Source organism: Eucyclogobius newberryi, unplaced genomic scaffold (genome assembly GCF_026437365.1).
Source record: "Eucyclogobius newberryi isolate DKJ021-1_F unplaced genomic scaffold, fEucNew1.0.hap1 SCAF_18, whole genome shotgun sequence".
In the NCBI taxonomy this organism is placed as follows: domain Eukaryota; kingdom Metazoa; phylum Chordata; class Actinopteri; order Gobiiformes; family Gobiidae; genus Eucyclogobius; species Eucyclogobius newberryi.
The window spans coordinates 18,414,664-18,442,177 of record NW_027315812.1 but is presented as its reverse complement, the minus strand read 5'-3'; the positions used below and the strand labels follow the sequence as shown (position 1 = coordinate 18,442,177).

The 27,514-nt window shown below is 41.8% G+C and overlaps 3 protein-coding genes across 10 annotated transcripts in view; 1 reads left to right on the top strand and 2 right to left on the bottom strand.

Moving 5' to 3' along the window:
- Positions 1 to 326: 326 nt before the first annotated feature.
- On the bottom strand, positions 327 to 4,673 carry spice1 (spindle and centriole associated protein 1). The gene is made up of 18 exons (XM_072450835.1): positions 4,546 to 4,673; positions 4,279 to 4,374; positions 4,135 to 4,182; positions 3,930 to 4,067; positions 3,745 to 3,847; positions 3,556 to 3,674; positions 3,400 to 3,476; positions 3,197 to 3,309; positions 2,578 to 2,697; positions 2,205 to 2,479; positions 1,974 to 2,105; positions 1,773 to 1,899; positions 1,543 to 1,620; positions 1,098 to 1,456; positions 845 to 1,025; positions 729 to 786; positions 536 to 602; positions 327 to 452 (listed from the first exon to the last, which is right to left on the bottom strand). Exons 2-18 carry the CDS (start codon positions 4,372 to 4,374, stop codon positions 396 to 398), a joined length of 2,148 nt encoding a protein of 715 aa, XP_072306936.1. The 5' UTR covers positions 4,546 to 4,673; the 3' UTR covers positions 327 to 395.
- Positions 4,674 to 5,564: 891 nt separating this feature from the next.
- shisa2b (shisa family member 2b) lies at positions 5,565 to 11,269 on the top strand. The gene is made up of 2 exons (XM_072450834.1): positions 5,565 to 6,261; positions 9,933 to 11,269. The coding sequence occupies exons 1-2, from the start codon at positions 5,958 to 5,960 to the stop codon at positions 10,496 to 10,498; spliced, it is 870 nt and encodes a 289-aa protein (XP_072306935.1). The 5' UTR covers positions 5,565 to 5,957; the 3' UTR covers positions 10,499 to 11,269.
- Positions 11,270 to 13,048: 1,779 nt separating this feature from the next.
- The window catches only part of atp8a2 (ATPase phospholipid transporting 8A2), a 36,634-nt gene continuing 22,168 nt past the window's right edge, over positions 13,049 to 27,514 (bottom strand). For 7 of the 8 annotated variants that reach the window (XM_072450827.1, XM_072450828.1, XM_072450829.1 and 4 more), the window contains 12 exons: positions 24,873 to 25,056; positions 24,202 to 24,312; positions 23,110 to 23,184; positions 22,549 to 22,671; positions 22,124 to 22,202; positions 21,977 to 22,038; positions 21,540 to 21,596; positions 20,456 to 20,563; positions 18,669 to 18,757; positions 18,384 to 18,488; positions 16,250 to 16,341; positions 13,049 to 14,702 (listed from right to left, as the gene is read on the bottom strand). In XM_072450827.1, the coding sequence (XP_072306928.1) occupies positions 14,608 to 14,702; positions 16,250 to 16,341; positions 18,384 to 18,488; positions 18,669 to 18,757; positions 20,456 to 20,563; positions 21,540 to 21,596; positions 21,977 to 22,038; positions 22,124 to 22,202; positions 22,549 to 22,671; positions 23,110 to 23,184; positions 24,202 to 24,312; positions 24,873 to 25,056 (1,180 nt within the window). In that variant the 3' untranslated portion in view covers positions 13,049 to 14,607. Of the gene's footprint in view, positions 14,703 to 16,249; positions 16,342 to 17,984; positions 18,016 to 18,383; positions 18,489 to 18,668; positions 18,758 to 20,455; positions 20,564 to 21,539; positions 21,597 to 21,976; positions 22,039 to 22,123; positions 22,203 to 22,548; positions 22,672 to 23,109; positions 23,185 to 24,201; positions 24,313 to 24,872; positions 25,057 to 27,514 lie in introns of all 8 variants that reach the window. The other variant, XR_011927722.1, reaches the window with a different exon arrangement.

Below are 27,514 nucleotides of genomic sequence, written 5' to 3'. Positions count from 1 at the left end.
AATTTAGCCGTTGTGCTAACTCCGGTATATTTATGTTGAAGTTGATTGCCAAAACGTTGATTAAAATGCACTGTCCTAGATCAAATAAACAAAATTAAATGTATTGTTTTAGTAAGTTGTAAGATGTATTTAAACAAAACACAAAATGAATCTACAGAGGATAATAATGATAGAGTAGTGACTTTTGCATTGAGGAAGACCACTGGGCTTAGACCATTGACTGCTAAGACAAATATGGAAATGAATACAATTGAAAAAGTGCAGACACATTTAATCAGAAGAAACAGGATGAGTAGTTTTAAATATTTATTTCAGTTAAAAAGTCTATCTATCTAGACATAAAAATGTAATTGACAAAATTAAATCTCAATTGTAAATGAATACGTTGGCTCTTGTCATCTGAGATGGTTTGACAGGGAAAACCAGCCGTCTGGTGAGCTCTGCTTCTCATCCTGTTATAAAATGATTACATTTCATTTTTATTCAATCATACAGACATATTTTGAAATAAAGTACATCAACAGCAGTTACAAACCTGTGTTACTTTGTCACTGGCTTTGCCTCTGAGACGTTGAGAAGGTGATGGTTCATTAGACACAGACCTAAATCAAAAGTAAATTTGAGAGTTACGATGGATAATTTTTTGAAAAATACAGATAGTTCCTCATTGAGATCTTTACCCATTTAATGATTTTATTTCAAATATTTGAGGGTAACGATAGACTCACCATTTAGTCGACAGTATGGGCTCCTGCAGCAAAGACGCTTCAGAACTTGCTCTGCGATCTAAACACAAAACATAATCAGCCTCAGTGAAAGTGTGGATTAGGTCCTTACACTGTACCTGTGACTGAACAAACAGCTGAGTGCAGGACAGGGGAGACAGATGGGGACAGTTTGGCGGTTGTGATGTGTTTTTGTTGGTCAATAATCTCAAGTAATCGAGTCCTGGCTGCTGCACTTTGTCTGTTCAGCTCCAGGAGGCGCTGTTCCACACTGCTCATATTGAGGATGCTTGTTTCTGCCTAAGGGAAACAATGCTACAACATTAGCATTTGTAATCATTATGTTATTCACCAGAATCACATTGAGCTCACCTTTTGTTCACTTTCAGCCACCTGTGTGGACAGGGCCCTGCTGGACCCAGACACCCTTCGTTCTGCAGCACTTTGAGGTGAGTCTTTACCTCCACAGCTCACACGCCTCTCCTCCAGGTAACTGTTGTTAGGAGATGCTCTGCTCCCTGATGCTAGACTCTTGGCCTGTCTGAGCTGAGCTTTTATCAGCTCGTTCTGTCTGCTGAGCTGGGCTATCTCTGCCATCATGGCCTCTGCTGACACTTTGGAGCTCAGAGACGAAAGAGAGACTGAAGATGAGGAAGTCAGGCTGGTGAGGTTTGAGCAAAGAGTTTGGATACTTTCAGAAGAAAAGAGTTGAGAGGGACTAGGATGAGTGTCTGCAAAAGAGGAAATTATAAAAATTATATTCAGTGTGTTCCTGATGAATACATTAAGTTCATATGAAAAGGACAAAGTATTTTACCCGTTACATGTGACCCGTGGTCGGTCTGTCGAGGTGGTGGGAGCAGGACCACAGGTGTCACTTGTGTTTGGACATCATCTGCCTCAGCTCCAGATGCAATATTAGTCAAAACATATTTTTCATTATATTACCGTACTTTGCCATTTACAATATTGTATTTGTATGGTTCCTTTGAAAAGTATTACAAAACGGTTATGTTTGAAGTTTAGTTTATTAAAAAAGGTCCTCACCTCTAGACAATGCTGCAGCTGGGACATGTTCCTGTGTTGGGACACAAGGCATCTCAATGGACCCCAGCACCAACACTACTGTGTCCACTTTCTCTTCTATCTCTGAAATCTTCTGTTGCAAATTAAACTAAAACAAGTAGCAAAAAGATAAATAAAAATAACAACATAGACTACATTACTATAGTATTGTTTAAAGGTCACCTGCAAGGCGGCGGTCTTGTCTCTCAAAGCAGTATTTTCTGCAGTAAGTGCATTAATCAATCCTTGTTGCTTCTTTAATTCTTCCTCAATTTGTCTTCTTCCCAAAGTGGCCTTCTGACATTCCTCTTTGTTCTGATGTTGCCAGTAAAAAAAGATTTCAGAAAAATAAAAATAAATAATGAAACATAATAATGAAAAATAAATAGAGAATGTGGCAAGTATTTACTGTACCTGCTTTAAGAGGTGCACCAGTCGCCCTAAAGTTGAAACTAAGGCCACAGAAAACCCAGTGAGCCCTTTGGTCCTGTTTGAGGTTTGGCACGGATCTGATGTCGGGGTTGCATCGGGACTACAGCAGTCCAAGTCGGCTTCCACTTGTCCCAGCATGCATTGCAACAGACCCAAACTAGACTGGTCTCCAGCGAGAGAAGCGAAGGTAGACCCATCCAGCTTGGAGCTCCTATCAGGACATCTCTTTGTTTTTCTCACTGAACTGTTGATGTTGCCTGGAGAAAAGTACAAGGAGAAAATATAGGACTGTGATATGAATATAGAGTAATGCAAGAATGTATTGATAAGATAAATCAATTTCAAGACGGAGTACCTATCTGACCCGAGGGATGCTCAAGATTGAGTACTTGAGAAATTGTTTCTCCATCGCAGCCCTCCACGTCCTGGCAATGTGAACGTCTGACCCGCTGGACGGCTGCAGTGGCATTAAGAGCTAAAAATAGTGACCAATTAGATTTGATCGTAAAAAAGTGTAGTTTCGACTTTCATCTTGACACCAGGGCCCAGGCGTGTAAAACATCTCTAAAACATTGTATTAAAGGGCACGAAAAATCTATAAATGTGAAGCCAAGCGGGCGACAAATGAGAGTGCAGTGTTCAGAGATCTCATCGTTCTCTACAGAGCCAGAACCCTCTGAACAGCCTCCCACGTGGGATCATATCATATAGAAATGATTAAATGTTTACACGCCTGAAGAAACAATGGCTTATATGAATTGATGAATTGTAAACATGTTAATAATGTATGCTTGTGTGTGACAGTGTTTTGGAGTGGGGCTGGTTTTGCTAATATGTTGGATATGTTAATGTGTGTTAATTTACTTGAAATGTATACATTTATTTTATTTCATTTCATTTGTATGTTCGACAACCTTTCCCTTTGCAATACACCGACAGTTGGCTTTTGTGTTGATGTGGGGAGAGCACTGTACCTGCTGGGTCAGGGGCCTTGCTGGCTGCCTTTGGAGTTACTGGAATACTGTTGGCAGTTTGCTTCCTCACCACTTTGCGTGTGGTTCTTGACTTCATTTTATGAATATTACTTCTGCAAAGAAAAAACAGCAGAAACAGATTTAAAACTTCAGGAAGAGTTAGTTTGGGGTAAACATTGTAGTGGTAAAGAATACACTGATACCTTTGTATGACATCGTAGTCGTCGCATTTATTTTGATAACAAACCTCTTCATCCGAATAGCCAATGTCATTAAGAGCCTATGATGAACAAAAAGATGAAACCAACTTAAACACACCAACAATAAAGTTTTGTTTAATTAAGAATAGCCTGAAGCACCTGCGGGTCCATCATAGACTGACTAAGCAGTGAAAGCTCAGTTGGAGGATCTGGTCGTTGGAACACAGGGAGACTGGAGTCAGAGTTGCAGTTTGGTGCCATAGTTACACTTGGATGACCTTCACAAAAACAATATAATTATTACTTGCATGTAGCGTTAAACACATCTAGAGGAAAAATGTGAAGTACCAGTCTGTCTGCGGGGAGCATCTCCAAAAATGTCCTTGACTACAGACATGGCTCTGTCAGAGCGAGCTAGGACGTCCTGCAGCAGCATCTGATCAGAGAGAACCTGACCGTAGTAACAGATAGAGAAACACGCATTTAGATCAATTTCACATACTTTATTTTACACAAGACAAATTCTAATAAACCTCTCTGATGATGTGGAGACTGGTCTGGTCCAGCGGCGATGGGCTCCCATGTCGAAGGCGTCGTTTCAAAGCCTTCTCTCTGAGGTCCCACTGAGCTGAGACTTTGTTGTGTGACTTCATCATCTCATGTCTGTGGTTCTAGGGGGGGAAAGGCATTAGGAACAGAGATAAAACTAAAACAAAAGATAAAGTTAGTAAGTCTTACCAGTTCTACAGGCGACAGCTTGTGGACTGACAGGTCGCTTACTGTGCTCTAAAACAAAGAACATTTAGATACTGCCATGTTTAAACAATGAACACGATCCACATCCATAATAATAACATTTATACTGACATAGATAACACTCACCACCCATTCTTTCTTTGGAGGCGCTGTCTTTTTTGGTCCCAAAGCCTTTTTTCCTTTGGGATTTGTTTGCTGTCTCCCAAATCTCAAAGACGACATCTAAATGAAAAGTAAATACATCAAACATGCCTGAGTGTGACACAATATAAAGCAGCAACAAAAATAAGGTTATCTCAGTGGAAAAAAGCAACGCTAACGTGACAAGTGTCCTAATACTTGCTAAAGTTTTACTGCTCACGCGCAGCACAAATGTGAATGTGGGTTATTTACCTTTGTAGCGATGCAAAAGCTGCGACTGACGAAAAGAACCGTTTGTGAACTATTGAATGATTCACATCGGTTTGTTTCATGGCCGTTTTGAACAGTTGCGCGCCACTTCCTGTGTTGTTGCCACGGGACACCGCTTTACCGCATGGCATTCTGGGAAATGACGCTAAACTTCAGATTACACAGGGCTGTTGCAATAAGTCAACCACTTTTCGTTTACTCTGATCAATAGAGTTTACAGGGGATTTAAGCTAATTTAAACCAGTTACTGCTTTTTCCATAATATTTTTATTTGGCAACTATATTCTATATCCATATTTATTGTAGATTCATGTCGCCCCCTAGTGGGAGTGTTGGAACGTCTACGTGAAACTCGCAGTCATACCACTAGGAGGCAGTATTGTTGCACCAATGCTGTCCTTTCTGTGGCGTCCGGGAGAATTTACTATTAAATATAACTAATATAAGTACTACTACATTATTGGCAGTTTTATATCGGCTTGACCAAACTTGAGCGCTTTAATGAACCAGTTGAGGCAAAATGCTGTTTTGACACATGATGTTAACGTTGCACTATGTTTTTACTGACAGTTACAAATTGCAGCGATTAACTACAACAACATTTATAATGTCTAGAGAATCTAGTGTAAGATCTCAAATAAAATAGCATAACATTGCCATTTAACACATGGCAATGGAAAAGTAGATCCCACCTCATTTATTTAACGAGGCCTATGCATTTGATTTCTTCAGTTCTAAATGTGATACTTTTAAATGGTACAATTAGACATTTTATTAGGCCTACGTGACAAATTCTGAGCCTCGGGTTTAATGGCAAAGTGTTTGAGTCTTTCTGCACGCCCCCCTCTGACGCAGAAATGGGACAGACTGCGCGCCTCAGTTCAATGGGACGAGGCTCAGACTGCCCCACAGTTGCTTGACTGGTCCAACGGCGACGGGCTCCCGTTTCACTGACATTTGACCGTGAGTGTGGGTCCCACGCCAGAAACGTGCCAGAGCCAGTGGAACTCTGAATGGACTTTGGAGGACTGTGGACCAACAGCAGCAACATGCGTGGATTTGGACTTGTTGCATATTTTACAAAGTTTCTGTCAAGTTGAACTAAATTGTGCTGGGCATTTCGGGCTGGATGTAGACTACTGGATTTAAAAGAAAATCACAATTGTATTACTTTTGAGGACGTTTTGGATACTTTACACGGTGGAGCCACTTTGGGAACCTTTACGCGCAGAGATTACGCACAGACCAATAACAAATGACAGCTCTCTGGTGGTTTGTCTCTTTCCCACGTTGTCCCATTGACTCCAAAAGTGCTGATACACTTCATCAGCCGCGTGTTCTGGTCAGACAAGGGGAGTGAAGGCCCCTGTGTCCCATCTGCCACCTGTCCCAAAATGTGTGGTGGAGGAATCTCGATGTCCCTCGCCATAATCGTGACTTTACTATTGGTGATTATTGACGTCAAAGCCATCGGTGAGTATTGCCACGGATGGTTAGACCCGCAGGGCGTGTGGAAAGAAGGATTTCAGTGTCCGGAGAAGATAGATGGAGCGGACTCGATCATCTGTTGTGGGAAATGCGAGCTGCGCTACTGTTGCTCCAGCACGGACGCGCGGCTGGACCAGGGCAGCTGCGAAAACGACCGGCAAACTCAGGAGCCCAACTCCAACAATAAAGAGAGCAAGGACTCTGGGGCAGGTATACCACACTTTATTTTAATTTTTCTACAGATGCGGTTAAGAAAACTACTCTGACAATAGCCATAATAACAGGCGTGTGGGAATAACAGACCAATTACATACATGTATTGAAAGAACGTGGACAACTGAGTGCAAAAACATTATGACATTAAAATTATGCATATTTTTATTTATTTAGATGGTTATATCTTTGGTGAGAAGCTTCAAGAAGTATTTACCTGCTATTTCATGATTTAACAGAATGTCAAAAAGAAATTGCAGCTGGACTGTGTGAGAACGTTATCTTCAATTCAGGCCAATGCAGATTTAAACATCTTGTTAAAGCATTAAGGCTCTCCTTGTCCCGTGGAAAGCTTTGCACATGCTATTCAGAGTTTTAAAATGCATCTATACGTCAACAAAGTACAATTATCTTTTTCAACACTCTAATTAAGGTAAATTTACTCATTTTATTAGGTCATAAAAACCCCGTAAACTTTGTCTCAATACAAAAAGCTTAATCTCCTCTTGTCCATGTCCCGGCAGCTGCACGGGGCAGGAGACAGCAGCAGACTCCTCCAAAAAACCCGTACTTTCAAATGTCAATCTTGGTGCACTTTATAAATAGCAGTATTTGTTCAGGGCAGTTACAGACAGTGGAGCGGCTGAAGCTTGGATCACTCAGTCCTCAGTGGGATCAAATTTGGGCTTGACCGGATCTTGGACAGTGGCACCCTGATGACAGCTCAGTCCGTAAAACTCATGTATCATTTCCTACTAGACTCACTTTCCTGTTGGTGCTGCCCAAATGAAAGTCAAGTGGAGTCAGTGTGCTGGCTCCTGGCTTTAAGGGATTCATGGTCTAACCCGCTTCAAACAATATCCCACACATTCATTACACAGTGAAGAGAAAAGCAGAGTGCAACCCATACTTTTCAACTTAGCCATGGATTAGATGACAATACACTGTGCTTCCCTGCTGCAGTCATCCTTTGCTTACATTCCCATAAGGTAATCTAGCATTAAGGCTGTTGGAGCAGAGAGCGAGATAACTGCAGTGAAGCGAACACTAGACATCAAAAGTGCAACTATATGGTTGAGTTTATGCTTCCCCTGGGATGTTCCCCCCTCTGGGCCCGAGCTAAAATCTGTCATTTGCTAATGCTATCCTGGCTTATCAAAGCAGGAAGAGGTATATACATTTCAGTCAATGGCCACCGTCCAAAATAACTTTAAGCAAATGCCGAATAAAGACATAGGAAGTTCCCTGGGCCTAATCGAGGCATTTCACTCATTTTTTTTCAAGCTTCCAGCCTATTAATCATTCCTCAAAGATACACACTGATGTCATGTGAGTCAGGATATTATTATAACATATGTTTTTTGGGGAACAAGAGAATTCCTCCGGGGATAACTGGGGGAGATGAGGGGAGAGCCCAGCCCAGCCAGTCAGCCACAAAGACTTTGCCCAAAACAAGGGCTTAAGAGAGGGGGCTGCTGTTACTGCGACTCCACTGCAGCAACAGGTGTGGGAGGGTGACAGGGAACAATGGGAGAGTCCTGTTTTTAAACGCTCACAACTGTCATGTGCTGAAAAAATACAGGCCTGAGAAACCTATTTAGACTAGAGGAAAAAAGACATTTCTCTATTCTTATTCATGGTTTTATAATTTGGAAGCAGAACATTTGAGTTGTTAAGATGTCAAGGGAACGTAGGGTCACGAGCCCGAATTCTCCTCATGCAAGTCCCATGCCAGGTAAAAAGGAAATGTTTGCATAAGAAAGGGCATTTGACATAAAACCTGCATCAAACTGATAAACCAAACACAACATTTCTTTTAAATTGCGCTCAGAAGGGAGAAGTACGTTGAAAAGGAGTAATCATCCGTGCAGAGCAAAGCAGGTGGAGGCAAGAGAATTGTAAAGGCCTCATTAGGACCTCACTGGTAATTTATCCATGTTGTCATAAGAGTTGATGAGATCCTGTTATAACCTGTTTATCGTGTGGCGTGTAGCTTTGAGCCATAAGTCGGTGTTGTGAAAATGAAACGGGTCGAGATACCATTTGGAACATTGTCTCGCCTTCCTGTGCCCCTGGCCTTTGTCTTTTGTCACCTTGGCTCAATGCGGCAGCCACTGAATGACCTCCAGCTCCGCAACAAGTTTCATGGTGTAATCCACTTTCATACTGGGCCACATTGGATGAGTATTCTCAGAGGTTTCTCAAGGCAATGGATGTATTTCAAAGAACAGGACACAAAGAGAAACTAGAGTCATATGCCACCTCGCTTTGGCATACAGTTACCGCCACTTGCACTCAGGCAGAGGCAGAGTTGAAAATAGCTCCGCTCCTTGGGAACAATAAAAAGTTACACATCTTTCATTAAGTGCAGTTCTGTGTAAAAGACTTGGTGTATCAATGCCCGAAAATACAGCATGATAAAAGTCTGGAGATCCTCCAAGGCACTGGGCCTAAGAAAATACACTGTTGTTCAGGGGTAAAGGCTATAGTCATTGACCCTTTTTTTTTTTTTTTACTGACTAAAGTTATTATCTAAGATTGCTTGCTAGTTGAAACATTTTTTTAATTTAATGATTCAGTTTCATTCTGTGGAAGTTGTAGTCAGTTTACTTCACTGTTGTGCTTGCAGCTGCCATTGCAGCTCATGCACACACCATTAAGTTACATGTATCCACTGATCCTGAAGGATCCTGATGGATTCTACCCTTTTAGTATCACAAATGTACAGCATGTGACACTTCCAATGTAGAAAAATGAATTATTATAAGTGTGTTTTGCCATAGTAGATAAAAAGAAAAGGTCAGAAATTAATAGTTTTACTTTATTTGATTTAATGGCTGAATAACCTTATTACCTTTTATCAACGTTAAATCAACCAACCAACGCAAATACTTTCTTTAAGTCTAGGCCAAGTGTAGCTCAACTTGACAAATTCATTTTCAAAGGCCTGCTCATAAATAGCAATAGAAAAGGAAGGGTCACAAATATCTGCCGGCTGCGTTCCTCAACAATGCGACTTATGCAAACACACGCAACGCAAGCACGCAAGCACGGATGCACACACACACACGCACACACACACACACACACACGCACGCACACACACACACACACACACACACACACACACACACACACGTGTTCAGGGGAACTGGGGTGGACTGGAGAGCAGCAGGGGACAGGATTAAAACAGATCAAAACAAAGTTAATAGCTGCTAATGAGTGGCTAGAGCAGACCTATCCCAGTCTATTTTTCATCCTTCAACCCCGGTCCAAAGTCCAAACACTCCTGTGCACAGCCCCTGATCACCCCCTCGCATGCAAGAGGTTAGCCTGTGCAGCGGTTCAGATGTTTGGTATTCTTTTGAAGTTGTTCAGTAAAAAGCAGCAGCAAAATATACATAAATATAGTGCTTTACAAAATGTTAAAAGTCAAATGTGGTTGCCAATAATTAGGCTGCATCACCCTCATCACACCAGTGTCAAGTGTTGTATAGTGAAGCAGCATAGCTGTATTTTCTTTCATTCATTCATTCATTTTCTACCGCTTGTTCCCGTTCGGGACTGTTCCCGTTCGTGGGTGACTGGAGCCTATCCCAGTGACTTAGGGCTTTATTTATTTATTTATTTATTGTTAAATGATTGATTTAATTTTTTTTCTGTTGCAGTGCCGATCTACGTCCCCTTCCTGATCGTGGGCTCAGTGTTTGTGGCTTTCATCATAGTGGGGTCTATTGTGGCAGTGTGTTGCTGCCGCTGCCTCCGTCCCAAGCAGGAGCTGTCGTCAGGAGCAACGGGAGGCGGGGCCAGCGCGGGGCGCATGCTGGAGACCATCCCCATGATGTCAAGTAGCAGCACCTCCAGAGGCTCGTCGTCCCGTCAGTCCAGCACAGCCACCTCGTCCAGCTCCTCTGTCCCGGCCACGGGCCCCCGCCCCGGGCCCCCTCCCCTCATGAGGGCTCAGGCGTCCTGCTGTCTGCCCCCCGACGCCAGTGTCTTTGTCAACATGCCCACCAACTTCTCAGTGCTGAACTGCCAACAGGCCACGCAGATCATGCCTCATCAAGGACAATACTTGCACCCCCAGTTTATCGGCTATGCCCATCCCATGTCCCCTGCCCACGCGTTCATCGATGCACAGGGGGGCTACAGGCAGCTTCAGTCACCCCTCCCTCCCCCCAATATGGGCTCCAGTGTTAACAGTGACCAGAAGTTCCCCCCAGTTACTGTGTGAGGAGCTACAGCTGTGCTCTGTGGTAGACCTCGAACATAAAGTTCAGACGCACATGAAGGACTTGTGTATAAAGCCATTCTGTGTGGAGTAGGTCTCTAAACTCTTCTACAATGTGCCTGTTACGATGGACAAAAGTCTGTCTCCATCCATAAGGAATACTGGCGTCTAATACTAAAGCCCAAACTGTCCAAAATGTGTGTGTGTGTGTGTGTGTGCAACAATGTTGGAGTATGAAAAAAAGATTTGTTGGCTCATGGATGTAGAGTGAGTGATGATTGGATGATTTATAGATGTAAAATGTACTCAGAGTGAATATTCGAGCAGAAAAAGTTATGACCACATGCTGCGCTAATGCCATGTGCACATCTGCGCTTGTGAATGCTCATGAAGGGATTTATGTTTGACGAATGAGGAACAAAAACATGCGAACATTTTTGTACTCTATGTGTCTGCATGTAGAGACGTCGGCCAGGGGGTGTCTCGCTGTGAGTTGATCATGTGTAATGCAAAATGCAGGTGGTGTGATGTAAAAGGCAGTTGCCATTTCCCCAAAGACCATGTAAAGTCTAATGAAGTGAGCACAGGACATAGACTGTGACGCACCGCCCCACTGCTCTCCCACTACCAAAACGTTAGTGAAAAAAAAATAAAGTGTCCCAACTCCCCTGAACGGAAACATTAAACCAAAGGAGAATGTTCATGTGCTGGGAGGAAATGTGCCTGCAATGTGTGAGAGAAACAGAGTGTTACAGATTAAACCTAATTAAAGCAGTGTTGACTACTCCCTTACCTTTGTGCTAGGTGCATGCATGTGTACCCAACACTTCCACAGTTGGGTGCCTTTGCTGAGAGCATAGTCAGCTCCAGGACAATGTCTGAATCATTATCTCCCAGGAAAAGCTGAATTAAACCAGCTGAATATTTTAAGCCATGCTCTGTACTGTTAAATCACAGGGGGTCTTTGACAAGACTGTAACTCATTAACAAGCAGCTATAAGAATGTCCTGCTCCTTTTAAACCAGGCAGTCTGTACCTCGTCTGTACCTCGTCTGTACCTCATCTGTACCTCGTCTGTACCCCAAACGCATGGGGCAGCTGGGTATAAGATAAGCCTTTCTGTATAATATGGAGAACACCATTTGGTCCAATAGATTTGTCTGTTGCAATGGACCTGTTGTTGATGTTTTTATATAAATTAAAAAATAAACTATTTTAAAACATAATTTTTATGTTTTACAAATGTGAAGTCTTCTAGTCTTTCTCAAATCTATTCGAATAGATCTGAACCACACACAGCTAAGTCATTACAAACCCTAATTACACACTCGGGTAGACAGCTACCACCCACAGAGGACAGCAGAAAATACCTGTCGCATCACCTGGAGCATGACGGGGAACAATAGACCACTACAATGCAGCTTAGTCCCAGATGACATCTTTAATCTCATGGAGGCCGAGTTGGCAGGCTGCTTCTCAAACTAATGTGGAACACTGGGAGCTAGTGGGATGCTTCTCTTCTTCTTTTGGTCCAATGGATTCTCCATACTGAAGCAGCTGCAGTCAGTCTGGGCTGGTCCCAGTCCAGGAAGGTGGGTGGGAAAAGGATCTTCAGCTGAAGTCAAGGGAAACGGGCCTGTACAAACTGGCTGTTGGTTTATGTTTGCTCTACAACTGTCTAGAGAGGGAGTGTGGGAGAAGGTTTTATCTGATAATATAAGTATCATGTTACTCATAAAATCACTGCTTGTTAAATTTAAATTGAAGCTTGTCATGCTGTTGAAACAATATGCAAACGCGTATGACAGGTTCTCATGTTTATGTAATTATGAAGTTGTTTGGTGAGATTGTTCCTGTGGTAAATATTTATCATAGTATTTCATCAGTAAAGCTGCAGTTTGTGAAGACATTTTGACAAGAGAATAACTTCACCTCTGTGATTATATCAAAAAGTGCCATTCCATCAAAGATGCAGAGAAAATGTGCACGCTACTGATAATGTTTTATGACAGCTTAGACAATCCTTTAACAAAATAAATGTGGTATTAGTGTAACTTGTCAAATCATTGTATGATTAAAATTGAGCTTGGCCCTAGATTACAATCTGGTTGCTAGGTAACAGTTGTGTTGCTGGCCATGTAAAATCTTTGTCAACATTATAACAGTCACCAAAATTGAATAACCAGAAAACTGGCAAAATGTTTGGTGAAATCTTAAATATAGTCATATTCCCTTTGTTTTACTGAGAAGTGTAGTTTAATGTGTCATATGGACTTATGCATCAAGCTGCAAAAACACAGAGTAGGTTGAGATCAGTTGATTAAATTTAATAATTATGAATTGGATAATCCCTCACTTAGTATATCTCTTTGAGTGTTCATTCCACAACTTGAGTGTCTTCAACAGGCAGCAGCCAGACTATGATCAAGTGAGACAGAAACACATGATGCAGAGCCTATTAGCCTATATGTCCTCGGCAAAAATTCCCTCAAAGACTCGAGTACACAAACAGGTATTCATCAAAAACAAGACAAACTTAAACAAATACAGATGTCCATTTAATAAAAATAATTTAATAGGGATTCCAGGAGGACCAAACGAGGATGCAGCATCAGTAATCACAGGAGCAGTCACAGAATAAAACAAGTGTAAATGTAGTGGTTTAAAACTGGCCAGCAGATGAGCAGCAGGTTAGAGACACAGGTTGGTGGAGGTTGCTCCCATGTAGAAAGAAAGATGGTCCCAGAGGGTAAGGAGGGGTGAGGGTCGGGGTCCGGTCTGCGCTCTGCCTCAGTGACATCTTTGTAGCGTTTGGCAGTGAGGCTTGCTGCTGCTGCTATGGGACAGAGGACTCCAGCCGTCCTCATGTCGCTGTTCCCTTTATTTTTTAAAAGGATTATGCGCCTTGTCTGCGAGTGTGTGTGCGTGCATGCTGGATTGGACAAGCAGTTAATTATGATGTCAACAACAACACATAAGACCAAAGTTCACAAGATGAGAGGTTCCAAATGAAGTACACATGACAGTGAGAGGTAGCATGCGTGCAGACACATGCAGGGAGAGGAATGCCCTGCACAGACACACGCAGACACGTTATTTGTGCGTACATACAGTGAGGAAAGTAAGTATTTGAACACCTTGCAATTTTGCATTGCAAGTTTTTCCACTTTGAAATCATGGAGGGGTCTGAAATTTTCATCGGGTGCATTTCCAGTGAGAGACACCACCAATCAGCAAGAATTCAAGCTCTCAAAGATGTGTTAGTCTGCCTTTAAAAAGTCCACCTCTACCACCCACCGTCTGGATGATCCAGAGGAGTCATGGGAGAAAGTCATGTGATCAGACCAAAATAGAAGATTTTTGTATAAATTCCACTCGCAGTGTTTGGAGGAAGAAGGATAAGTACCACCTCAAGAACAGATCATTGAAGATTGGTCGTAGCTGGGTCTTCCAACATGACAATGATCTGAAGCACACAGCCAGGAGAACCAAGGAGTGGCTCCATAAGAAGCATAGCAAGGTTCTGGAGTGGCCAAGCCAGTCTCCAGACCTAAATCTAATAGAAAGTCTTTGGAAGGAGCTGAAACTGTGCAAACCTGGTCAAGAACTACAGCAAACATTTGTCCTCTGTAATTGTAAACAAAGGCTTCTGTACCAAATATGAACACTGATTTTCTCATGTATTAAAACTCTTATTTGCAGCAATAACAAAACAAATACATTATTAAAAATCACTCGCAGTGGAAATGCACCTATGATGAAAATTTCAGACCCCTCCATAATTTCTAAGTGAGAGAATTTTCAAAATCGCAGGGTATTCAATATTTATTTTCCTCACTACCGTATATGAGAAGCAGTCTCTTGGCTTGACTTATGTCTGTGTATGATAGGATTGCTCATGCCAGTGCAGCTCATGTAACATAAAGAGGATATATTTCCTTCTCTCAGATCAGTCCTCCATGCTCTGTTATGACCTCTACCTCTGACACAGCCCAATCTGTTCAGTTAGTCAGTTCAATGTCCGATAAGGCCACAGGAGGGTCTGTCACACGGCGGGAAGGTGACACTTGAAGTCTGTCGCCGGGACATGTTGCTACAAAGAGTGGAGCAGGTTAGAGGCTGGGGCGCTGGAGCGTGGTGTCGTAGGAGCGCACTACTTGGGACTGGGACACCACACCATGTTCCTCCTGAGAGAAGGCATAGCCATCTGAAAAAAGTAAGGCAAGAATTCAGCCTGATAGAGCAGAGTTAGGCCTGGGCGATGAGGCCAAAAATTAAAATCTCTTTTTAATCGATTTTAAGTGAGGTCACCAGTCAAAACATTTTGATATAGCTGCTATTTATAAAGTCTATAATGCCTATGGGTTTATTGTCTTTTTTATTTTATTAAGTTTGTGTAATTGGGTGCATGGTGGCAAAGGTGGTTAGCGCTCTTGCCTCCCAAGAAGGATGGGTGGGTTCCATTCCCGGACCAGACCAACATCACATGATCTCTGGGTTAGGGTTCTCCCCGTGTCACCGTGGGTTCTCTGGCTTCCTCCCACCATCCAAAGACATGCATGTGTTAGGTAAAATTGGTAACTCTAAATTGGCCCGAATGAATGTGAGAGTGAAGATTTGTCTGTAATGTCATGTCCAGGGTGTACCCCGCCTAAGGCCCGAAGTCACTGGGATAGGCTCCAGTCAACCGCGACCCCGAAAGGGAACAAGCTCATTAGTCCAGAAGTGTGCCATAATAGAAAAGGATTCAAAGTCTGGACAAATAACTACATTGATGACAACATCCTTTTCTTATTTTTATTTTTAGTTTAAAAACAATTTAAAAAGGAGTTGGACTCTGAAAACACGTTTCCCTTTGTGGCTAGGTGTTTTTTATTTTTTATTTAGTTAATTTTATTGTATTTCTGTTTCTGTAATTTCTTTGTAATTTTAATGCATTTTTCCTGCTGTGGAAGCACTTTGAATTGCCCTGTGTATGAAATGTGCTCTACAAATGAACTTGCCTTGCCTTATTGTAAATTGCTTTGATAGATTAGCTTTTTACATTGTCATCTATAAACATGGGCTTGTTTTATTTTCATCTAGACAATAGTCTTTCTGTAAATCCTTTATTGGCCTTACTCTGGTCTAAATCCAGTTCATGCTGGATTCAATGCCCCGTCTCCTGTACTCTGCACAATATTACTGTCAGGAGAGTACTCATCTCAAATCTTAACGTGTGTGTCTTATCTAGCATCGTCATGGATACTCATTCCCACTCAAAGCACAACATAGAAAAGGCTTTTTATTCGCTGGACTATTCCTGAAAATATTTGCAAGGCAGAATGGAACTGGCTGGTGGCTGCAATGTCCTGCACTCTGGATCCTCCATGAAAAAAAAAAAAACTTGTGAGTTTTCCGTCCTTGAGGCTCCTCAAAGTTGCAACTCGCGGCTCTAATTAAGCGATATATGCACGCCAAATATGTGCTGGGCTTTAGTTTGTCCTGTGTGAAAATTGTTGATGTTTGCAGCTCCGTGCACATAGCCAGACACAACACAGCTACCATCGATTTTACATTGTTCATTATTAAAGACACAAATTAATCCAACTAATAAAATTAATCGCCCAGCCATAAGCTGAGTGGACTTTACTGACAACTGCCCGAGTTTGGAAACTGAGCAGTTGAAACAATGTATTGTGTTTGTGTTTCCTGAAGTTTTAAACACTATTAGTCATAATCCTTTAGCAGTGTTACATGTGCGTTTTCACTCACGTGATACAGTCTGCTGCACCGAGTTGGAGCGTCCTAAGCTTGAAGGTGTTCTTCTAAATACTCTTGTCAGCAGATGGGCGCGTTCGTTTAGACTGCAGACAGAGACAAGCATGAGATTCACATGACACATCCATGACACTCATTATAGAAACTCAATAAGACACTCTGCAGTCTTTGTACATTCAAGCCATTTAACCAAACTAGACACAACAGTGACAAGGCCCATTTTCCTCGTATATGTATGGAGAAAATGTACAAAAGTAGTTCAGTAGAGAAAGTAGAGTTAGTTATTATGTCAATTACAATATTTGAAATATTGTCTGAATATTTCCTTCCTTCCACAATAATTATCTACCAAGTACCAACCATAACTCATTAAGTTTAAAGTGCACTAGGCAACTTTCTTTCTTTGCCTGGAATTTTCCACGGTATGGCATTCATCTTATTTCTATGGAGACACGCAGGTAACTCCACACTACAAATTCACATGTTTTGTAATGCATTTATGGGCCATAATAACACCTGTATTTTAAAAAATGCTAGACAAATATTTTTGTGTTTAATCCCATACTGTGGAACATTCCAGGAATAGAATAGAATCTCCAAGGAGACAAGCTCCACCTGAAAAGTTACATAGTGCGCCTTAAAGTCAGATAACATTTTATTTAAAAGGTTTAACCAAGGACTGAGGACGTGTTACAAGACTCTAAATCTTTGAGTATTTAGCCTCTACGGTCAATCCCAGGATGCTGTTTCTAACCGAACACCGGGTCATAAACGGCTGCAGTGTAACAGGACATCCACAGTAAACCATTCCTTGCCCCTCTCACTGCCCTCTCCCTCTTTCCAAGAAGAAGACTGGTTCCTCTGTTCGGGACCACACGCCGTCATGGCTCCTCTCCTCTGTGACCAAAAATAACTAAGGCCTTTCCAGATATTACATAAAAAACACATGCAGCTTAAAACATACTGTATACTGACTATAGAAACACAAACACTTGAGACAAGCAAAAACTGTCTTTGTGGCATGTCACGGTGCCAGTATGTATCCTTTGCATATTTGCCAGATTGAGACGTGTCAATTTAAGATGAAAGGGCCATGTCTGGCATTGATACAGGGGTTTGATATCCTGATCAGAGAGTTAGTCAGCTTTCTCAAGGCTTGGATTTGAGTCCTGCTGTTTGGAAATTTGTATGGCTGTAAGTGGTTGTAGGAGAGTTTCACTGCTGTGTTTGTAAAGGAAAACTGAAGTTTGCTTAAGATGCCTGTGGCCAAATAAAATGATGCCATGATTGATGAAGGCAATGCGTGTAAAATAAAAGACCAAATACTGATGAAAAAAAAATTAAGTATGATGGATCTATACTTTTGAGATGTATTTACTTCCTTGAAGCACATCCTGAACCCATCTTCATTACTTTCCCCAAAGATTCCCGGGAATTACAAACACAGATGTACCTTCTTCCTAATACCGTTCACCCATCCAATACTGCTGACTCTAAACCAACAAGACTGAGATAGTCCCTGTGTTTGCAAAATACTGCAAAATACTGGGTCAAACCAGGACGGGTCTCTGTATCTGGACAGGGTCAGGGGTTTTTGGGGCGTATACTAGTACTGACCAAAACCAAGCACATCACGCGACTGAAATATAACGGTTACAACCTATTGCTAATATACTAATACCACCACAAACATGGCTAATTCAAAAGTAAAAAAGAACTTAAAACAAACCAGGTTGGTACAGCAGTTCAAATCTATCCACCTATGATGCAATCAAACGAAAATTAAATAAGATACATGTATAAGATAGTAGTATGAGACACAGATGTAAAATGTAAATTATCTCACTGATGCCTTGGAGAGAAACATGCAAAGATTAAATAAACTCCTCGAAAACATAAGGGTCACACTACAGCTTAGAAAGGGCACTGGAGGTCAAAGGTCACACAGCAGGACAGTTCAAACCAGAAACTACCTCTCTACACGTGAAAACTTTAGCCTCTAGGGAACATCTGTTTTTGGATCAGTCCTGTAAACAGCGCCACCCAAAATAAAATGCAATTTTTACATAGAGAACTGATATATTGGGTCATTAATCAGACTGTGGTTGTTTGTCTCTTTGGGTTATACCTTCGGCCGCTGGCATCCCTGAGAACATGGGCCCCTGGATCCACAGCTCTGGCCTCCAGCTCCTGGACCTCCTCCAGTAGGGACTTCTTCACAGTGCGCCGGGTGCTGCGAAGTCAATGCGCTCATCAGTGAGGGAAAGTCTGAGTGCTTGCAGACATATGTGATTCATAACAGTGTGCGTAAGTGTTGACACCAGCTCAATGCGGGTTATGTAAACTTTTTGGTCAAGTTAAATAGTCTGTATATGGATTTCTTATGCATTTATGTGAAATGTGTTCTACTTACACAGTCCAAGCATAGTCTTTGAGTAAACACGCAGTAGGCACCAGAACGAGGCCCAGCCAGAAGTGCCAGCACTGCATCACTCTGCCAGCCTGCAACGACAGCACACAGACTGCTTTTATTAAAGAGAAAATTAATTTAAGTCCAGCATTAAGTCATGTTTCTTCACTACAAGAACATCTGGTAGGGAAAAAAAACCCACACAAAGCACATTCATACAAAAAGAAAAGCAAGTTTCCAAGCCAAACTAACTATTCTACAAATCATCACAGTTACATAAAATCTGCTTTTCAAACCACGGAAGGAGAAACTATGTACTTAAACTATCTAACTAGTTCTTAGCATTCATAAACCTTTTGGCACATTGTTAATATTTGTATGCAGGAATATTCAAGGGAGGACACAGCCTTAGAACAGACTTTTTCAGATGGTAAAGTGAAACAGTGGCAGACCGCCAAAGGGCAATCAACCCTAACACTGCATACGGGTCTTAATACCAGGTTTGCAATCGGCAAAATAATGTATAATTAGCTGCAGACAGTAGCGAGTAGCTGCTTTTACAATGTACTCTTTGGGTGAAAACACAAAAATTAGTATAAATAAAGTTGCGTGCTGCAGCTTTAGGTGTCATATTGATACAAAGAGATAAAATAGACACAACTAATCCATACTTTTTCTGACTTTCAGCTGCAGTCAAAGTCATTGACCTTTAACCCTCGTTTTAGTTCGTCTCCAGGGATAAATCTTTCCTGTCTCAATGTCTCCTTGACTTTCACAGTTGACAGTCTCACCATAAATCTAATAGTTGTTTGACTTTATTATTACATTAGCTACATCAGGATCATTAATCCTTTTGTCCAAATGCCTTTCAAGTGTTCTTTACTTAGTAACATTCACCTTATGTACTGTAACGACACATACTGTATGAGCATGTTTATTTAACTAAAGGTTATTATATTATACTACTAGGTTTTCATCAGTTATTAATGACATCTCACGTAGAACCACACAATTCCCTCCCCCCGATACTTATTTTATTGCGTCAACGCAATGGTCCTTGGCGCTAGGATTAAACCATGCTAAATTCCTTCCCCCACAATAGGTCTCCTGGTTTCCTACATTAGCACAATTCAACTGTATTTAGTGGACAAATTTACAGCAGTTTTCCATTCGCCGTCGCCTGTGGACAGATGGATATATAGATAGACGAGGCGGGGGAAATATGAGAGGTAATGGGGTAGTTAGGAGGATGATGGAGGGAAGTGGCTGAATGTCCCAGACCACTCCCCAGTCAGCCCAGGAGCAGCTGCACAGATATCTGACCGCATTCTGACACAAATTGATTTAATGGGTAGAGGGGGGCCTGAGACAGCCCGGATACCCGTTCCCCTCCTCAGTGGGGCACTTTATCTTCACCCATCTCCAAACCCGAAAATGAGTCTCAATCAGGGAGCCCCGGTTCTCTCAATCTCCCGGGACCCTCATCACCACGACAGCGGCCCACTCGCTTAAGTCAACACCTCAGCACAGGGCAGTAAGCAGCAGGGCTCTGGTGACACTGGCAGGTGCAGGAAGCCTGGAGAGAGAGACTGCTGGGACATAAATCTCCTGGTGAATCTGGCAGGGCAGACGAGGAACACCCAAGGAGGTGTGTCAAACAGGCGCCATTGCAGAGGCAACCAAAACCAGCAGGTGATGGAGTCTGAGAGAGAGATGTCGCGAGGAGGGCTATTTTAACCCTCTCAACCCCTTGGGCTACAATGAATGACACATATAAGGCGCAAACTTGCCTGTCCCAGCATATCAGGGGCAATTGGGATCTTGGGCCATATGGCGGAGTAAACAGCAAAGAAGACCATCCACAGGATCATGCTTCCCCATACAGCCAAGTGGGAAAACTGAAGAGACATTGTTGTAAGACAAATAGCATTAGTCATACAAACAAAATGCTTAGCTTTATGTATGTTTAACATCATATATTTTAATTTAAGAAACTACATAAGGATGGTGTGACTGAAAATGGAAATTGAGGGAAAAGGAAATCCATTTCAGGTCAACTTGTTCAAATAAAGCCCGTTCCAATATAGACTGATAGATCTTTGCCACTCTCCTCGCTCGGTCCCATACTCTGATCCACAGTAAGGGGACACTGTGTGAATTCCCAGGACCCTGCTTCATTACGGACAGGCAGTTGTGTAGACAGCTGAACGGACAAACATGTCAGCACCATCCAGTCCATCCGCCCAATCTCTTAATAGTGACAGTGATTTACCTGCTTTATATCGCTGGTTTAAAACCCTTGTACTATGGGTTAAAAGCTTTAACCTCAGCAAATGATATGTGGCAATGTGGCACACCAATACTTTAAGTATTGTGAACTACAATACAAATGAAATGTATTGTCGATCCTTGTGGTGTTACTGGTTTCACCCCATTTGGTCAGAGTAAACACGTTAACATTCAATTGATGGAGTGGTCAGACGGGCTTTAGGGCACGTTTTCTGCTGTTGTCTGAAAGAAAACACCCCTGACCGTCCCATAAACACATTCCTAAAATGCCCCAGAGTCAAACAATTTAAAGGGCAACTTTAACAAACCATAATTTAAAAGTCCTGAAAGCAATTGCACTTTAAACATTCATATTGTAAGTAAATATTTTAGATAAAAGATTTAATAATCAAGAAATAACTTAAAAATCACTCCACAAGATGAAGTAGGCTGCTTTTTCCCATGGCCTTCCAGTCTGTACTGTGCATTGGCTTATGAAAACCTTATACATTTCAGTTGTGGAATAATGTGTGTGTATGTGTGTGCATGTGTGTGTGTGTGTGCATGTGTGTGTGTGCGTGAATGAATGCGCGTGAATGCTCATACCCTGGTCCATGCGGTGGTCTCCATCCCAGCTTTGAGACACACTGTTACAACCACATACTGCATAAACGCAAAGAAGCAAATAAAAGAAGAAAAAACTGCATTAGTGCTCTGGCGACTTTGGAGATAATAAACATTAATGTTATATTGTAAACTCTGCAATGTCTGTTACAATCCTTTGCACCCCACAGACACACTGACAAATAAATACCACAGAAATGCTCAGGAGACTGTAGCGAGTAAAATTATAGCAAAGAGTGTGAGATGGAGGCATGAGAATAGAACGGAACAGTGGATTAGAGTAAAGAGGAGACAGACTGGCTAGACAAGGAAAGATTGACTGGAGACTTAATAATGACAAATAATGTGCTGGTAGAGAATTGTATCTACAAGAAATTACATAGAAAATAAAACTTAAAGAAAAAAAGAAGAGTACTTACTGTGTACACCATATTTCCAACAAACAGGTAGTCATTTCCTTGTCCATTTGGGAAAGGAGAGTCTGCCGAGACCACAAAACGCTGATATTACTACAGTGTTGTCTCATACTTTTGTCAAAATTTGGTTTAAAAAAGGATTACACATACCATGCTCTAACATTTTGAGAGGGAACCAAAATAGAATAATTGAATGGATCAGTGCATTGATACAGTGCCCCCAGAACACCTACAGAACACAAATGTCGAGTCCAGTTATTGAAATTGACATGTACAGGGCACACACCGACCTTCCTCTAAAAGCCACAGTACTTGCTATTAAAATTCAATTTGCAGTACACAAACTTATTATACCAAACTTCCAGCACAGGTTGTTGGTGTGAAGTGAAAGACTTCCTTATTCTGGGCTTATGAATCTCATTAATATTGCCATAGAAACTGCTCAGTCCCCCATGCCGCTCTTGTTTACTTGAGGGTGAACCAAATAAACAGCAGGCATCAGTCATCAAACCCACAGACAACCCACAAGGCATAGCAAGTCAAACGCATAGGGGGCTAAATATGGCAGCATGTACCTTAGTGTTGAAACCCTCGGCATTCTGGGTAATTCTGTAGAGCTGGGGAAACCGGAGCATGTTTTGCTGACTGCATGGCCGGTCAACTATCCCCAGTGTGAATGGGGGCAGTGCAGTAAAAATCTAAATAAGACAAAATGGTGGTTATTTAATATAACTTGTGTTTTGAGGCCTTTGCAATGACACACATGCATTCAACAGAAATTGGTTTTAGCGTTCAGACATCACTGGCGTATACCCAACTGACACAACCCTCAATGTTTATCCAGGTTGGGAATAGAAGAGCAATACAAACCTTTACAAACTCAATTTCGATATTAAGCAATAGGCTAGATAATCCATACCATTTTTTTATAGCACAATGAGGATTAAACAAGTGAACTGAAGAAGCTACCTGGATGAGTGGCAAAAAACTGTAATATTGTTTCATGTGTTTTTTGACATGGTAGTCATTGATATGAAGTATGAAAAATAATTAAAAGTTAACATTGCATAACTCTTAGTAAATAAGGACGGTATTATGTCAAGAGACAATTCGGAGCGTGAAAAGTCTATACTTACCACATTATAGAGACCTATACACCAGCGTTCAAACAGGATCTGGCCGGAGAACCCATTGACAAAGGCAAACCAGAGCTGAGAGAGAAAGACAGGGATCAGTAGGGATGAAATGAACAAAAGTACAGAGTAAACTGCCTTAGGGACGTATAGAGGAGAAGGCCACTTTTGTACAATGTTGTGGCGTATTCAGGCCTATCTGAATGTGTGTTGAAAGACGCTTTTAAAAGCCATTTGTAAAAATGTTACCTTTTATACATAGAAAATAACCTCTTTACGCTACTTCCGCACAGCTTGTGGCACTTAGGGTTTAAATGCATTCCTAACATGGTTTGTTCCCACTTCTGGAACCACATAGTGACTTTACAGAGCTTAATCCACCAAAACAATGTGTCTAAATGCTATGAAAGCCTCAGGGAGCCTTAATTAACGTCCTCCTACTCATGCCGTGCTGATGGGACAGCAGATAGAGGAAATGTTTTGGGCGGCTTTTGGAGAGTGTTGAGACATTCCTGGGGCATACAGTGAAAGATACAGCTCCAGGGTAAGGTGAGATACACTGAATGACTACCCATCCCCCATATTGTGTCTTCGAACAGTGGACAGACGATCTATAACCTTTGACCCAGAGCTTAGTAGTAGCCAATCATGTGAACTAATCAGTGAAATGCAAAGTTTTAACACAGAAAGGCAGAGAAGGAGTGGTATGACCAGTACAGTAGGCTGTGGTCTGGGACTCCCGCATAGTCCTGCACCTGCCGGCATCCTTAATGTAACACAGGAGGGGGTGAGGGAGGTGAGGGTGTGCACAGCTGACAAACACCCCCCCCAAAACAGGCAGGGCAAGGCGGCAGTGTGCCCTTTGAAAATACACACAGATCTGTTGACCCTGGAGCCAGAGTTTCATCACGACTGATCTAAACACTCTCTCTGAATGCATGTGTCTACGCAAGAGAGACCGAAAGCAGACACCACAAGGGCACATAGTCCATCACTGTCAAGCGCACCGACAAACAGCTGCAAAATGTCTCAGCTAATGTAACTGTGTGTGTATGCAAGCGGGTGCATTAAAGGGGGGCAGTGCTGAAGCCATACCTCGATAATATAGAGGACCACATTCTTATAGAAACAGTAGAGGATGCACTTGGTGACCCGGTTATAGCTCCAAGCCCCATGCACGAGTAGCAGCTTCTCCAAATAGGAAAACTGGGAAAAGATAACAACAAATATTTAGTAATGAGAATAAATCGAGTTTGATACAGAATATAGGATGTCCACTGATAAAGGCAAGTAATGAAATTTGCCTAAAGGTTCTTAAAGATAAGCCACAGAGAAAGTGACAGAAAGTGAGAAGATAAGAGAAGACGAGATAAGATATTGGAGTAATTACAGCAGGAGATGATCAATCACCATCATCATACTTAATGTATTGGCTACAGTCTAGTTAGTCGTAACTAAGACTGTGAGACCCATTCAATCGTTAACAGATTTGAATCCATTTCAAATCTTACCTCAATATTTTACACTACAGTCTTCAACAGAGTAGTAACTTTGGCAAATGGTTGACCAATGCAAGTAATTTGACCAATGCCCGCTCACACAGTTGTTTTCCCGATTCTTTGAATTATATGATACAATAGAAACATTGCTTACATGAGGTCTTCGGCCAAACATCCCTCCATTATGCAAGTATGTGAAACCTCTGCGGTGTTTATTTGTGTGACCTTTCAGTTGCATGAATCAAAAGGGCTATGTCTGCTCTGCACCTGTGCGATGGAGTAGTCAGAGGAGTTTGTGGCCTGCATGCCCTCGTTGCCACTGATGCCCACTCCCACGTGAGCCGTCTGGATCATCCCCACATCGTTGGCACCGTCGCCTATCGCCAAAGTGATGGCTTTGACATGCTTCTTCACCATGTCCACGATCTCAGACTTCTGCAGTGGTGACACTCTACAGGCAATAAAACAAAGACCGAAGAAAGGATGAAATCAAAGACGCCGACATGCATAACACAGGGGTGACTAATGTAGAGGGCTAAACATTTGTCTGGGACTTGGAGGGTTCAATTACTATGCTACAAGTTTGCTGTGGCCGTGGAAAAAACTGAGAAGGAAACAGAATATTATTTACAGTATGTTTACTATTCAAATTTTACATATTCCTGTACTTGTAAGGGTAAAGTGACATTTATTATGTTTTTATAATCACATTAAATCTATTGGGGTTAAAATGAGGTTGTGAATAAGAATTAGAGACGTTTTTATATCCGTTTGAACTATGGAAACCAGAGGATTAACCGTAATCGAGTAATACCTTTTTAAGGGATTAGAGGAAATGAGGATTATAATTGGGGAAAGGGGGTCCAATGCGTATTGTACAGAGCAAGAAACTAACCCTGGGAACAGTAAAAGGTGTACTAGAGGAATGGTGGGTTGGCACAGATAACTCTGTGCAGGGCTGTAACTCCTGCTTTTACCAGGATTGGGAAACAATGATTCACTGTTCAGTTAATAAGACTCTGGGTAGCCTTTGTTTGATGTATGCACCTTTATGAGTTCATGCGTTTCTTAGAGCTTCCAAGTGTGCCTGCAGCCTGTGTGTGCGTTTAGGGAGCTTCCAGAGCATGTTCCAGAGGTACTCCACCCACTTGACCTGTATCTCTGATCCAGTCTCAGGAACCGGTTCTGTCCCTACAGTGACAACGAAGAACCAGAGCGGCTCCATTACAGAGCCTTCCCTCAGGACCAGCAGACAGAACAGTGACGTGTTCACCTGCGAGACTGTGGATAACTTTTCATTTTATTGTGCTCAACTGAGAAGGGTTAAATGTGGGGATTTTTTAAAATTATGATTCTCATTTTACTGTTTTGTACAAATGAGTGGATAAGATGATAAATGTATTGTGGGGGCAATGGGTTAAACATAATACTAAGCGAAGAATAGCACAATAATAAAAGTCCCAAATTACACTGCTTATGTTCTGGACATGGGACATTGCTCAAATGGACCTCTGTTTTCAAAACATTGTTGCGCGCATGTGAATGCTGACACGCCCCCTCTTATAAACTACAACCAAGAATAGTATCGTGAAAGACTCCTATGAAGCTTGAAGCAAAAGGGAAAGCTGACACCAAGATAGGATTTGTCCTGCAAATAAAGCTATATTTCCCACAGTGTATGACTAGCGACAGGTGGCAGTTACATTGTACACAAGCACATCTAGTGAACTTCTTTCCATGCCATGCTTACGTTACTTACAATAAGAAAACAACTGAAACAGCTTGTTGAAAATAAAAGTATGAAAGTGCTATTATGTTGTTTGTGAGATCTAATGAAATTATTACTATATTAAATTATGTGACGCTGTATGAGAAATCACATGCACCCAGAAGAGAATGTTTCTTTGATAAGGTAAACCAGTTGAACAATGAATAACTGTATCTGTGTAGAGCCACGCAGTTTGTTCATATGTTTTGCAAATATACTGTATTGATGGTAAAAAATTAGTAGGAGGTTAGTGGTCTGCTTCATATTTATATGTGGCTGGCTATAACACACAGGTTTTCAAACACACCACAGGAAGCACCCAAAGGAAAAGCTCAGACTTGGCTTCTGTAATCACAGATGAATTAAGGGATAAACTTCTACTCTTTGTTTTCCTGTTTCTGTCTGAAGTGCAGGAGTGTGACGGCCTGCGCATCTCTAAGCATCTAAACCACAAATCTCTCTTTATCTCTCAGTCTCTACTTTTCCAGGATGTATTTTAACAATGCCTGAGACACTTAAGAGATGAAAGTGTGCTTTATAGTGGACCTGAACCGAAAATAAGCAGCCGTCAAGTCCTGCTATAAACCAACGCCAACTGAAGTTAGGAGGCCAAGCGTGTGTACAAGCGCACACATTCAGGAACCACTGCAGTGGCATTATGTCACCGGCACCTCCGTACTTTAAAGGCAACACAGCTCATTACGCACAAGGGCTAATCACACTATGGACCTCTAAAAGCACACACTTCCAACCCAAATATCCTGTTTGGGTTTTCCCAGTTCATAAATGTACGTAAAGGCTTAGTCGTAAGGGAAAGCCCTCACAAAAAAAATTTCGCGTCTGTATTTAATCATTTGTACTATTCAGCAGTTTATGGCCTTAAGTATAACTAGTTTTCAAAGTTGGCAGTGATGGTAAACTTGCCCCATACTAATTCTATATGAAGACAAGAGGTAAATGTACATGAAAATAAACATAGTGCATGAGAAATTTGACGTCTCAATCCTCAATTAGTAAATCTTTAACTTTGGTCCTGGTGCCACCAACATTCGCCCACAGAAGCCCCTCACCTCAAAGACCAAGTGAAGAAAAATGGAACGCCTTTGTTAAACAACACTCCAATCCACAAAAAACAAAAAAG